The sequence below is a fragment of the Eulemur rufifrons genome, chromosome 19 (assembly GCF_041146395.1).
Source record: "Eulemur rufifrons isolate Redbay chromosome 19, OSU_ERuf_1, whole genome shotgun sequence".
NCBI lineage: Eukaryota > Metazoa > Chordata > Mammalia > Primates > Lemuridae > Eulemur > Eulemur rufifrons.
Window position 1 is genome coordinate 92,541,827 of NC_091001.1, and position 14,431 is coordinate 92,556,257.

The 14,431-nt window shown below is 36.3% G+C and overlaps 1 protein-coding gene across 4 annotated transcripts in view; it reads right to left on the minus strand.

The window, feature by feature from the left end:
- Positions 1-14,431, minus strand: part of LCLAT1 (lysocardiolipin acyltransferase 1) — a 183,304-nt gene that overhangs the window by 95,626 nt on the left and 73,247 nt on the right. For all 4 annotated transcript variants that reach the window (XM_069494230.1, XM_069494229.1, XM_069494228.1 and 1 more), the window contains one exon: positions 9,095-9,293. In XM_069494230.1, the coding sequence (XP_069350331.1) occupies positions 9,095-9,293 (199 nt within the window). The remainder of the gene's footprint in view (positions 1-9,094; positions 9,294-14,431) is intronic.

Consider the following 14,431-nt stretch of genomic DNA (forward strand, 5'->3'; position numbering starts at 1 on the left):
TCTTTAATATTTTGGCAGACAGTTGATATTCTGAGAGGCTGAACTTAAGAGTAGCTTCCTACCTGGTTTCAATCATCCTGTCAACCATAGGAGTTCCTCAGCAGCCACTCATATTCTTTCCATGTCTTAAAAAACTGAGAATGGATGAAAGCATTCATCAGAGGCCAAGCTGTTCCTGCTGACTTCTTTCTGATCTTATTCTGAACAATCTAGATATCACAATTTGTAATTTTCCTAGTTTTCACCATTATATTACATTGCAATTTTAGAATTCCATAATCATATAACAATTTGAAACAATTAATTTGAAATCATGAGGCCATGTCAGGAAAATTTTTAGTTTAATACATACCTGGCCAGTTTCTAAATCACTCTCTCTTTAATATTACTCTTCTTTTTATGCTTCCTAAAAGCCTCAAACTGTTTTAGACTCAAGTGTGATTAATTAATAATCTCATAAAACCAAGAAGCCATGGATTGGGTAGCTACAATTGGCATGTGCGTTTCCTGGCACAAAATCACCAGGCAAATGGACTTTTTATGACACTTTCAAATTTAATATTTCATTTTACTAGTTATTATTAAGTGGTCATAAATTTGGCTAAAAGTAAAAATGCGTGTGTATACCACCATTAAAAATAGGTGAAATCTATAGAATACTTTTTTTCTTAAACTCTAATATCGCATATTTTGGCAAACTCTAAACAGTTTAGTTAATTTACCAAAATTCTTTACAACTCGACCTGGAACCTAAATACACATAATTAGGACTTCTTTCCTAGCCTGTTACATAAGTCTGTTACTTTTATACTTAATTTAAGAAGATAACTTTCTAATTCCAAACTCTCATCCATCCTCCAACCTGGCACTACAGGTGTATAATTTTCCTGTAGTCATTTGTAATCAAACTAAATAGACCAGATGATTATATTCTAAACATCTGGTATGCAAACATTTATCTGGAAATAATTGTGAATAGCAATCTTAAATATTTCCTAAAACCACACCAAATGGCAAACAAGCTAAATTGAGTATAGTCTGTAGCAGTATATAGCTGACCACTAAGATGCATCCATTCTTTTCTCTTTCTCTCATTTCCTCTTACAAACTCCAACTTTCCTTCCTTCCTTAACTATCATTTGCAAACATGCTGTTTTGTTTGCTGTCTACACTTATGCCTTGCTTAATTTACTCTGTATTTGTTTGTTTTAAAGGTTCTAAAATCTTTTTTTCTCCAATTTGAAATCTGTTCCCATTAATATTTTCATTTTCATGAAACCTTAGCAAGCTTACAAATAATCGCAAAGCTACAATGTGTAAGACATTCTATAAGAAACTTACAACTCATGGCCGGGCGCGGTGGCTCACGCCTGTAATTCTAGCACTCTGGGAGGCCGAGGTGGGCGGATCGTTTGAGCTCAGGAGTTCGAGACCAGCCTGAGCAAGAGCGAGACCCCATCTCTACTAAAAATAGAAAGAAATTACATGGACAGCTAAAAATATATATAGAAAAAAAAAAATTAGCTGGGCATGGTGGTGCATGCCTGTAGTCCCAGCTACTCGGGAGGCTGAGACAGGAGGATCGCTTGAGCTCAGGAGTTTGAGGTTGCTGTGAGCTAGGCTAACGCCACGGCACTCACTCTAGCCTGGGCAACAGAGTGAGATTCTGTCTCAAAAAAAAAAAAAAAGAAAGAAACTTACAACTCATGCAGAAAAAGAAAATAGGCAAACGAAAAAGTTAAGAATGAAATATTTAAATGGGAACCTAGGATGAATTTTCCTCTTGTCTTGCAAGAGGACAGTTTTGCAATGATAAAAACATATTCCAATGCAGAGCAGGAGCAATCAAGAGTGGGTGGCCAGGGAAAGAGAATATGCGTCTGGGAGACACTGCAAAAACTGTAAGTCTAATATGGATCTCTGTAAGGCAAGGAGTAGGACTGTTTATCCGCCTTCTACAAACCAACATCCAAGTAGGCCTTGGGATAGACAAGAATAATCCCTTATGCACAGAGCTCACATCAGGGATTCACAGACCATACACAGAGGGGAAGTGGGAAGGACTCTACCGCCACTGAATGTTTAACATGGAACTGTAAAGGAAGAGGAAGAAGGCTGATGAATCAAAGGATCAAGCAATCAGGAGCTCAGCTGCAAACCAGAAGTCACTAACAGCATAATAGAAAACAGGGCATTTTTATATTTAGCAAACAAAAAACTAGGATTTGATAACTAATTAAAAAAGAAAGGAATGAGTCAGAGACAATCCCTGCATTGCATAGAGAACTAAATAATGTCTAAATTCTGTGCCAATTCTAAAATCCTATGCTCAAGGAATCATTTTCTTAATAGTTAAAAATATTATAAATGCTTAACAGGAAAAAGTTTCCACTGTCCAGCATAATGGATTAAGACCATACCAGACAAATCATCCCCATAGAAAACAACTATTAAATCTGGTCATAAGACAAAAGTAATCATCAGAAGGTAGTGAAGAGGGAACAGAAGCAGATAGACTCTGGTGGGAGCTAGGACTCACTTGCAGGAAGAGAGATGGAAAGCTATCAGAGTATGTTTTCCTCTCCAAGGCTGTAAAGCCTCCGGCTAAATGTAGCCCACAGCAAAATAATATGGAACACAACTAAAACAGTGCTGAAAGAAAAAGGATAGTCCTAAATGTCTGTGTTAAAAAAGAAGAATGGTTTCAGATCAATGATTTAAGCTTCTGTCTTAAACAAACAAACAAAAAAAAAAAGTAAAGAAATAATAAAGAATAGAAATCAAAGAAATTGAAAACACAAAATGGGGGTGCGGGGGAGGGAAAAATCAATGAAACCAAAAGCTGATTCTTTCAGGGGGAAATGAATAAAATTGACAAAACTCCAGCCAGATTGAATAAGAAAAATAAGAAATAAATGAAAGATGTCACTATAGATGCTATAGTCTATTAAAAGATTAACAGACATATATTATGAAGTACTTGATGCCTTGGTCTGACATTTTTTTTGACAACTTAGACAAGACAATTTCTTTTTTTGAGAAGATTTCCTGTAAAGATAAATTATAAATAAGAAACACAAGAATTAAAGAGCTCCATATGAATTTTAAAAATTGAGTTTGTAATTAAAATCATTCTCACTAAGAAAACTCCAGGTTCAGATGGCCTCACTGGTGAATTCCTTTAATCATTTAATGAAGAAATAACATCAATTCTACACAAATTCTTATAGAAAACATTCAAGGAAGGAATACTGACCAACTCATTTTATGAGGCTAAAACCATACAAATATCTCATAAGAAAAGAGAACTATAAAACAAAATCCCTCAAGAACAGAGATATGAAAATCCTTTAAGACTATTAGCAAATTGAATCTAACAATATATTAAAAAGATTAATAAATAATGATCAAGTGGAGATAATCCTAGAAATGTAAGGTTAGTTTAACATCAGAGATCAACCAATGCAATTTAGTAATAGAAAAAAAATTTCATATCATTTTAATGGATATAGAAAAAGCTGGGCACAGTGGCTCATGTCCGTAATTCCAACACTTTGGGAGGCCAAGGCAGGAGGCTAGCCTGAGGCCAGGAGATCAAGACCAGCCTGGGGAACATAGCAAGACCTCACATGTATAAAAAATTTAAAAATTAGCTGGGCACGGTAGCACACACCTGTAGTCCCACTACTCAAGAAGCTGAGGAGGGAGGATCGCTTAAGCCCAGGAGTTTGAGGCTGTAATTGTACCACTACACTCCGGCCTGGGTGACAAAGCAAGACCCTGTCTCAAAATCCAACATCATTTCATGATATAAGTCACAGCAAACCAGGAATAGAAGGGAACTTCCTCAACCTGATTAAGGGCATCTGTGAAAAACCTACAGTTAACATCATACTCTACAGTGAAAGGCTCAATGCCTTCTACCTAAGATCAGGAACATGGCAAGGATGTCTGTCCGTTCTCAACACTTCTACTAAACATTGTACTAAAGGAACAGCCAGTGCAATAAGTCAAGAAGAATAAATAAAAGGCATACAGGTTGGAAATAAAGTAAAATTATATTTACAAACAGGCAATACATTTATGTATTCAGAAAACTCCAAGGAACCCACAAGCATGTAGAACAAATAATTGAATTTAGCAAGGTTGAAAGATACAAAAATCCATTGCATTTCTATATGCTAGCAACAACAAATTATTAATAGAAAAAAAAAATTTTAAAGCAACTTGAAAATCGAGTTTAAAAAATATTTAGGCATTTATGGAAATAAATTTTCCTCTCAGGACTGCTTTAGCCGTGTCCCAGAGATTTTGATAAGTTGTGTCTCCTTTGTCGTTTAATTCAAAGAATCTTTTGATTTCCATCTTGATTTCTTCATTTATATAATAATCGTTCAGGAGAAGGTTGTTTAGCTTCCATGACTTTGAGTAGGAATGAGAATTTCTGTTAGGGTTAATTTCTACTTTTATTCCACTGTGATCTGAGAAGATGCATGGTATAATTTCTATTTTTTTTAAATTTTTTAAGACATGCTTTATGTCCTAGGATATGGTCAATCTTAGAGAATGTCCCATGAGCTGATGAGAAGAACGTATATTCAATGGATTTTGGGTAGAATGTCCTGTAGTTGTTAGTCAGGCCCATCTGTTCTAGCATTCTATTTAAGTCCATTATTTCTTTGTTTATTTTCTGTTTGGAGGATCTGTCCTGTACTATCAGTGGGGTGTTAAAGTCTCCGGCTATTATAGTATTGTTATCTATCATTTGGTTCAGATCAAGTAGGGTTTGCTTTATGAATCTGGGTGCACCTAAGTTGGGTGCATATATATTAAGTATAGTTATGCCTTTTTGTTGAATTGTGCCCTTTACCAGTATATAGTAACCATCTTTGTCTTTCATTACTTTTGTTGGTTTAAAAACTAAGTTATTGGAGATTAAAACTGCCACGCCAGCTTTCTTTTGGCTTCCGTTTGCTTGAAATACCGATTTCCATCCTTTTATTTTCAGTCTAAATGCATCTTTGCAGGTTAGATGAGTTTCCTGAAGACAGCAGATACTTGGTTTGTATTTTTTTATCCATTGGGCCGGTCTATGTCTCTTGAGTGGGGAATTCAAACCATTCACATTTATTGAGAGAACTGATAAGTGGGACAGATTTCTGTTCATCTTGTTGGGTAGAACTTCATTGCTATGTTTTCTCTCTTGAGCCATTGTGGTAACTGGGAATTGATCTTTAGCTCTTGAGTAGTTTTACATTCGTGGGTCTTTCTTGTGCTGGTCCGTGTGTAACTCTGTTTTGAGTACTTCTTGGAGGGCTGATCTTGTCCTGGTGTATTTCCTCAGTCTTTGTTTATCTGAGAATGTCTTAATTTCTCCTTCGTATACAAAACTTAGCTTAGCTGGGTACAAGATTCTAAGCTGGGCATTATTCTGTTCCAGAAGAGTGAGAATGGGGCTCCAGCCTCTTCTTGCTTACAAGGTTTCAGTTGAGAAATCTGGTGTAATTCTGATGGGCTTTCCTTTGTATGTTACTTGTTTCTTTCTCCTTACACTTGTAGACGGGTCCTTTTAGTGGATATTTTGGTCAGTCTGATGACTGCGTGACGTGGTGTCTTCCTATTTGCTATGAATCTCCCAAGGGTTCTTTGAGCTTCTTGAACCTGTATATCTAGAGTTTTAGCAAGGCCTGGGAAATTTTCCTCAATTATGTCTTCAAATAGCTTATCCAACCCTTGCTTTTTATCTTCTTCACCCTCAGGAATGCCGATAACTCTCACGTTAGGGTTCTTCACATAATCCCCCATTTCTTGTAGACTCAGGCCTTTTCTCTTATTTCTTTGCTCTATCTCTGTGACTGACTTATTTAATTGGAAAGTGTTATCTTTGATCTCTGAGATTCTTTCTTCTGTTTGATCTACCCTGCTCTTGAGACTTTCCACTGTGTTTTGTAGCTCCCTAAATAAATTCTTCATTTCCAGGAGTTCAGTTTGATTTTTCTTCAATATTTCGATTTCTTTAGTGAATTTTTCTTCCAAATCCTGGATTTTTTTTTTTGTGGTTTCTTTGAGTTGGTTATCCATTTTTTCTTGCATATTATTCATCTTGTTTATAATCCATATTTGAAATTCTTCCTGTGACATGTTGCTATTTTGAATCTGGTTTGTGTCAATTGGTAGAGAGCTGTTTTCCTCTTTGGGGGCGAGATTTCCATTTGATTCTTTACACTCCCCGAGTTCTTTCGCTGAGCTCTCCCCATCTGGATCAATCGTTAGATCTCTTCTTTCAGCTTTAGTCTGGATAGCGGCACGCCATGCACTCTGTTCTTAGGCTGTGTAGCAGTCTAGGTGTGTTGCTTCCTTTGTCACTAGGGGGAGCCTGTTATGTATTATTTAGACTTTTTCTACCTCAGTTGGGGGGGCTGCTCCTGGTGGGTCCAGCCCCAGAGGATTGATTTGACCTAAGACCGGTTTGACGAGTTAAGTCACTGTGCTGTAGACTTTCAACTTTCAAATAGCAGCCAGGATTCACACTGGTTTCAGGCAAAAAGTGACCTTTTTTTGTTTTTTTCTTTTTTGGCTCTTCCTCTCCAAGGGTGGTTTCTGCTTCTTTCCGGGCGAAAGACACTGGCTAGGGGCAGGGGGCGGTCCCCTCACTCACCTAGCGCCCCAGCTGCTGCAGCTCCCATGGGCAATGGTCTGCCCCACCCCAATGTCCGCAAGGTCCGCGCTCCACACTCTCGTTACCGGGGAAGCACTCAGTGTTCACACAAGGGCAGAGCTCCTAGTGGGGGTCCACAGACTAGCAGAGGGAGCCACCCAGGGAGCTGCCGGGCACCCTATGGCTCCGCAGCAGCTAGGCCGTGGGCCCCCAAAATGGCGGCTGCCCGCCCACAGATGGCTGGTGCTGGAGGTGAATGTTCAGGGGCTGGCAGGTGCCGGAGCCGGAGACCCAGCGAGCCCAGGAACCCACAGTAGCCCCCAGGCTAGAGAGCCACCAAATGAAAGTGGCAATTCAGCCATCTCCTCACTGCCATCTCCTCACTGCCTTTCGCTGTAGCCCAGCTCAGACCCTCCCCCACTAAGTGCCATCCCAGCGGAGAACTCCAGGAGTCCAAGCTGCTTCCCACTAATGTCTCCTCTCCACAGAGCCCCACGTCTCCCGCAGTGATTCTGCACCGACTTCAGGCAGATCCCTAATTGTGAGTGGGTGTGGAGGTCAGTGGGGAAACAAGCCGCTTTCCTGTGGGGCTGAACTCACCTCACTCGCTGGTGAGGCGGGTACAGCTGTCCCACGCTCCCCTCTCTATTGTCCCTCCCGCACTCTCCAGATTTTTCGCAATCTTATTTCCCGTTCACCTCAGTCTTTTCTTGCTATCTGTGTCACACGGGAATTCTCCGTGGGTTCACACCGCTGTTCTTGCGGGGGAGCGATCCTCTAGCATTGTGGCAGGCTGAGATCCATGCCTTCCTCTCCCGGAGCATGAATCCAGGAGGTCACCTCCACTCCGCCATCACCCCCCCCCCACCAGCCCTTGTGAATTTTTTTTAAAGCGTGAAGAAAATCAGGCAGCTGCTGCTGTCCTCCAAAAACCTTTCTAAGAAGGCTTTTAATTATGGATTCCATCTTCTCATTACTCCTCATTACCACAACTGTGATTTTTTTCATTTTCTTTTAGTGTTGTCATGTTTTGTCAGTTGCATTTTTCTCTGTTGACATCATATACATATTGAATCTTATTGGCATAATTTCATTTTTAATATCTTGTTACTATATTTCATGTAGAATTAGGAATAAGACATTGTCATTCTTGTTATTGGCAATATATGCCTTTTCTATTCTTTCCTGATCAGTCTTTTTAAGGATGTGGTAGTTGTGATACTAAGATCTTTGCCACATCTCCCATCAAAAGGTGGGGTCTATGCTCCTTCCTCTAGAATCTTTGAGGACAGTGACTGCTTCCATCAATAGTATACTGCAGATATAACTCTTTGAAGTCCGAGGCTCAGTCACAAAATACATTGCAGCTCCTGCTGGTCCTCTGGGAGTGTTTTCTCTAGGGAAAGCCAGTTGTAATGTAAGAAATCTGACTACTTTGAGACCACTATATTGGGAGAGTGGCAAAGAGAAAGACAAAACTATAAGCACGGAGGCAACTAAAACACAAACACACTTAGTAAATTAACCACAAACACCCTTATTAATCTATTCTGAGGACAATACCTGCCCTTTGCCCTCACAAATCATAAATCATTTCAGTGCCCTGATAAAGACATGGTTTAGAGGGCAAAGAGTTCAAATAAGAAATGTTACACAGGAAAAATCACAGAAGTATAGATGTAATTGATGAAGCTGTCAGGAGTATTGTGGGTGCTTCATATACCAATATGTGAATAACTGGTTTGAATGTATTTATAATCTGTTCCTCATACTTACATCACATTAACTAGTAAGTTCAGAAAGAAGGCAATTTAGTTGTATCATGCAATACTGAAATATCCCTACTTCTCTTATACACAATGAATGCAGTATATTTCTAACCATTTAAAATAAACATTTCTAGGAACTTTAATATTATAGTACATAAGCACAATAAAAAGACTGGGGGAAAAAAATCTATGGGTTAGGGAAGTCTAGAAAATACCAGCACCTAGTGTAATGCTTGGAACCAATAGGTGTTCAATTAGTATTTATTAGATGAATGGGAATGAATCAGTCAATCACAAGTACTTTATCAGCACAGACCACTTTCTGGCCTAAATTACAAGTATGATATACAATACAAAGTTACTGAACTATTAATCCATATCCTTTAAAATGAATATGAATGGTCCTTAGGTGCTATATCCACTTCCTTGAGAATAGTTTTTCTCTTTCAGAATAAGATGCTTCAAAAAAGAGATTTAAAAAAGTCATCTGTCATAACAGATCCACTAAGGAAAAAAGAAACTGGGATTATTTTTGGCTCAGGGAGGAAAATAAATGGGAATGGTTTTAATGTTTAAATAGACTTTACTAAGTTATTCTGTAGTGTTAGTATGGGTACATTACATATGAAATGAATGAACTACTTAAAATAATGTGGGAGTAACCTACCAAATCCAGGAACACTCTTGAGACTGGCTTTGAGGCAAATTTTCTGCAGCCTGAGGTAGCTATATCTCATCAGACAGTTCCACAGGAACATCCAGTCCATTCTTGTCCGATGGTTCATGATAATGACACTTCTTTCTCCAGGAACAAACGCATCACCTGTTATAACCACTTTTACACCAAACATGGTCTCCAACAATGCCTAAGAGAGGGGGGAAAAACAAACAATACAGATATATAGCAATTTAAGGTTATTATTTCCCACAGGTAAATTTTATTGTGCCTTATAAATAAATCTTATGATTTTTAATATATAAAAGTAGAATGTTTCCCATTATTCTTGCTTTTAAAATAACCAGGGAGGGAAAAATTAACATAGAAGAATGAGAAGATAAAGCACTGTTTCTATTTTTAGTGCTTTTACTAATTTAAGTTTCTGGCAATTTCATAATTAAAGCAAGATTTCACCATGTAATATTTTAAGGACATAGATAAATAACATTATTACATTTTTTTCTAGAAAGGATAGTCAAAAAATTTAATGCTGGGTATAGGGCTGAAGAAACTAAAAGGTAAACTTTTCACTTTATACTTTTTTGTACTATAATCTTTCCTAAAACAAAAACATATGGGCTTATTTTAACAATATATCATGAATAAAACACACGTCTATTAAAATACTACAACCCTGGCACCTACAACAGTGCCGGCACATAGTAGATGCTCAATGCTCAAATATTTGCTGAATTTATTAACTTTTCTGATGGTCAGGTATATAATATATATGAAATATTTAGAAATAAAGTATATTATAGACTGTAGTCTTGAAAGTAAAATAACAGATAATAAGAAAACTTCATTAATGATTTCGATTTCTTATTTAAATTCTCAAATTATTTATAGGTAACAAATTTCCAAGTTAATATCTGACTTCACTATTAAGGAAAAGAGAACTGTTCCAAAGGCAAAAAAAAAGATAAAATTAAAAGTTCTCTTGGGCAAATATCATGATAATCTTGATCAAAGTATAGAATATAAACAAACTGTGGTATAGTCATATAATAGACAATGATACAACAATGAAAATAAATGAACTACAGGTATCTGCAGCACCGTGAAAGACACAAGCATAATTTTGAGAAGCAGAGCAAAACAAAAAAAGAACATACACAATAAATGTCTATATATATAAAGGTAAATATAGAGAAGGTCAAATTATAATGAACAAGAAAATAAATATGTTAAAAGTCAGATTAGGGACTACTTATACCAAAAAGGAAAGCATTTTGACTAGGAGTCTAGATTGCTGGAGGGCTGGCAATATTCTACTTCTTGGCCTGGCTGATAGTTCCACTTAAAATTATTCATTAAAGTGTGTATTTGTGTTTTAATAACGTTTCAGTAAGTTTGCTATGTTTCACAATAAAAAGCATTTTTTAAAGAATGTGATACAAAAGAGGAAGACTTTAAAAACATAAGAATAAACAAGATTAAGAAGAAAAGGTTTAAAAATAATATTAACTAGAGAAATATACTAAAAAATTTTAAAAGCCAGAAATGTTAAGTGTCCAAACTGTTATTGTTGAGAGTGTTAACATCCTGACAGCAGAAAACAAGATCATTTTGGCTAAAGAAGCTACAGATATCCTATAAGTCCCCATTAAGTTACATTTCCAGGGCTGAGGTTCACTTTCAGCATGGATAGTTAACCTGGCACCTATGATGTTCTAGAAGAATGGCCTCCAAGAGGTCAATAAACAGGCATCCCTCTTAAACTGTATACAAAGATTTCTGAATATGTACATAGGTATTCTGCTGGGTAAAATGCCTGTAGTTTTCATCAAATTTCAAAAGAGTCCATAAGTGTTCAAATAATTATAATCCCTACTCCAAAAAGTTCTCTGTGAACTTCAAGTACCTATATGAAAAACTTCCTTACAGAGAAGATCATGGCAGAGTCTTCTATGCTTAAATCTACAGCAAGAAATATCTTTTTCTACTTGTAAGTATAAAGGGCCATCAACTACAAAGACATATCATTGAATTATATGTCTTGGCTCAAAGTATATGTGTGAAGTCACTATACAAGGTTAATTTGGATTACCTCCACTCTACTTTCCAAATATGATATACTTTTCAGTTTTTGCAAAGAATTAGAATATAGAATGCCCTTCATTTAATCGGTAGAAAAAGGGAGGTGATTATTAATTATGCATTGTACTATTGAAAAAAGTTAAAAATCTTAAGCCCATAAACCCCAAACCTCAACTCTAACCCTTTACATGTAATTTCTAATAAATCATACCTATGGATCCCAAACAATCTTTTGCTTTTCATTATGGAAAATGCTAAAATAAAATAACATTTGTTATTTTATTTTATAAATGTTAAATAAATGTTATAAATAAATAAATATAAATTCTAAAATAAAATCCCAGATTGTATGTCCAGGGGTGTCTTACATGACATTCTCTCCCTTGACATCCAGCACTCTATCTGAATAAGCCTGGAGATTATATATAACCTTTTAGGTAGCCAACATCTCAAGTTCATGTTAATCATTTTTAATACCAAACAAGATTATTTACCGCTCCTACAAAGGCAGAATAATAAATATACTACACAGAAATAAAGTAGTAATGTCAATTAAAAACTCCAGAATTCAAATAATCCAGATTGGAAGGCTGGAAAAAAAGACACTATTATCACATTGATACTATTTCTAGTATAGAAGATAATAGTTTCAGCAGTAAGAAACTAATGAATCTTACAAAAATTGTTAATATATTATTTTTTTATAATGAACTAAAAGTCACAATTCTCATGATTTTTACCTAACTGGTCAAAGATTTCTCCTAGAATCAGAAACATAGAAGCAATTTTGGAGGATCTTTTATGTATCACTACTTACTACCTCCAAGTGTTCCGTCATATATGAAAACACAAAGATGAGAGGCTTCCCTCATGATCACAAAGAATCAGTTTTGTCATCGCATCCCTTGCTCTCATTTCTCATTCCAATGGATCTTTATTTAGTCTGAGGTAAGAGTAAGTACATGTCATTGCTCATCTCCAAATCTGCTTTGGCTTTTTGGGCTAAGCTGAGGCCCAGCTCCACAAATCCCTGGCTATTTGAGGCCCTGCAATCCCAAGTCATTCTTCAAACACTGAGCACTCACTTTCGTAGCTAAATGTACCTTTATTTACAAAATATTCATTACAAAATTTTATAAAATTTTTCCTTTGTAGTCTCCATATAAAGGAAATATTTTTAATCTCCATAAAAATAATAAATAATTTTTACCTGGGGGGGGAAAAAAAAAGAGCAACAGTGCACACAAAAATTATATTCAGTAATCTGTGTCTGTTGAACACCTGTTTTGTCCTAGGACTGAAATGGGATCAGAAAGCTGTGGAAGAGACTTGTGCACTGAGTGGAAAGTTAGAAAATGATCTCTAAATTCCCAAGGCATGATTTATGGCAAAAGGACAGAACTCCAAGTAATTTTCATAATCCCAGGCAGCAATCAGACTGTTGGTTAGATTCAGAATTTTGAGAAACTGCTCTGGGCACATCAGGGTTTGACACTTACAGTATTGATTATGTTGAACAGAACTGTACAAAAATGAAATGAAAAAGCCGTGCACTCCCTATTATAGAAACATCAATAAAAGGACTGGTCACCCAACAGAGTGTTCTAGAAGGGATTTTTGCACACAGAGGCAGGTTGGACTAAATGACCTCTAAGTCTCACCTAAGATTCTAAAATATTTTACTGCTGTACCTCATTTAGCTAAGAAAATGTGCTTCTTACAAACAGTAAAAGCAAGAAAAATCTTGCCAACAAAATCATTTTAATCCATGAGACAAATGTACAAAAGAGAACAATTTGTTATTATTTCTGTGAAGCAATAGTTTTAAGAATATTTATCCTAATTCATTTCTAGTGGAAAATTATTTTTAACGATTTGGGGTTGCTTAAAATAAAGTATACTCATAGGGGATTAAACTCCTGAATAAAAAAAAAAGATGTATTCTGCTATTTGCTTCAAAATAAAAACTCCTTTAGCACTTTGTAAAAGTATAAAATAAATGATGATAAAAAGACACCCTTGGCAGTTATTCTCCATTTCTTTCAACAGAGATGTTCACTATCTCAAAACAAGAACATCAGTTTTTCTGTCTAACTATAAAGGACTCAACTTCTATAAATTTCTTAACTGAAAAACTCTCTTTGCCCAATATATTGTGACTAGTAAACTAAACAGCTGGGTAACAGAAGTTTTCCAAGTAATATAATAATTTAATAGTGCAGTGGTAGTTGAATCTTATCTATGTGTTAAGTTCTTAAATCAGCTAATAAGGTAAGAGTAAGAAATAGCTGAAATTATCCTTGAAAATCTCATAGGAAGGTACCTCTCAAGAGCTCAACACATTATCAGTCCAGCTTAGCCAGCCTTTTCCCAATATGGGACCAGATTGCTATTTCTCCATCAGATAAAGTGATTGGTTTTCATGTTGTTTAAAAATATCTATCTTTAAACACAAGAATTATACTCAGAAAATAACTCATATTTCCCATTTCATCTCACATGAAGCAGGGAAAATTCATTCTCTTATCTGTCCACTGTTCCCTCACCCATCTTAGTGTATGTAATTGAAGTTATATAAATGCTGTACAGGTATGAGGTAATTCTGCTGTAATAGTAATGCTAATTAGCTAGTAGTAATATTTAATAGTAGCAGACATAGCTATTGCAGAAATCTGTCTGGTAACTTGTCCCGTAAACACCAGCATTTCTTACAGAGTAACAGAGCTTTAATTGTGTATATGAATGCCTAGAAAAAAGACATTTCCCTGATTCTATTACAGCTTTTAGCTGCTCTTACCAATAGAGTGAGCAAAAGTGATATGTACAACTTGTTATGTACTAGATCTGTGACTCACTGGTCTAGAAAGCACTTGCTCCAGACTTCCTCCCCTCTCTACTTTCTGCAGAGTGGGGCAAAAAAGTGGCAGTGACCCAGGCTTGACCACATAGAAGAGGCCATCATGCCAGACTAGGTAGATTAACAAAGACATTTGAATCCTTGGATGAATGACATCAGGGAGAAGGGCTACCCTGCCAACCTGGACCTGTGAGTGAATACAGTTCTACCTATTCAAACCACCATATTTTGAATTTTCAGCAGTTTGGCCTGTCCCCTAAAACAAATATAATAGCAAATATTTACTGTGTATGTACCAAATGCCAGGCATTATATTAAAAAGGCTATATATTTATTATCTCATTTAGTCATCACAAAAACTCTCTGAGGTAGGTAGGTAGTGGTAACAC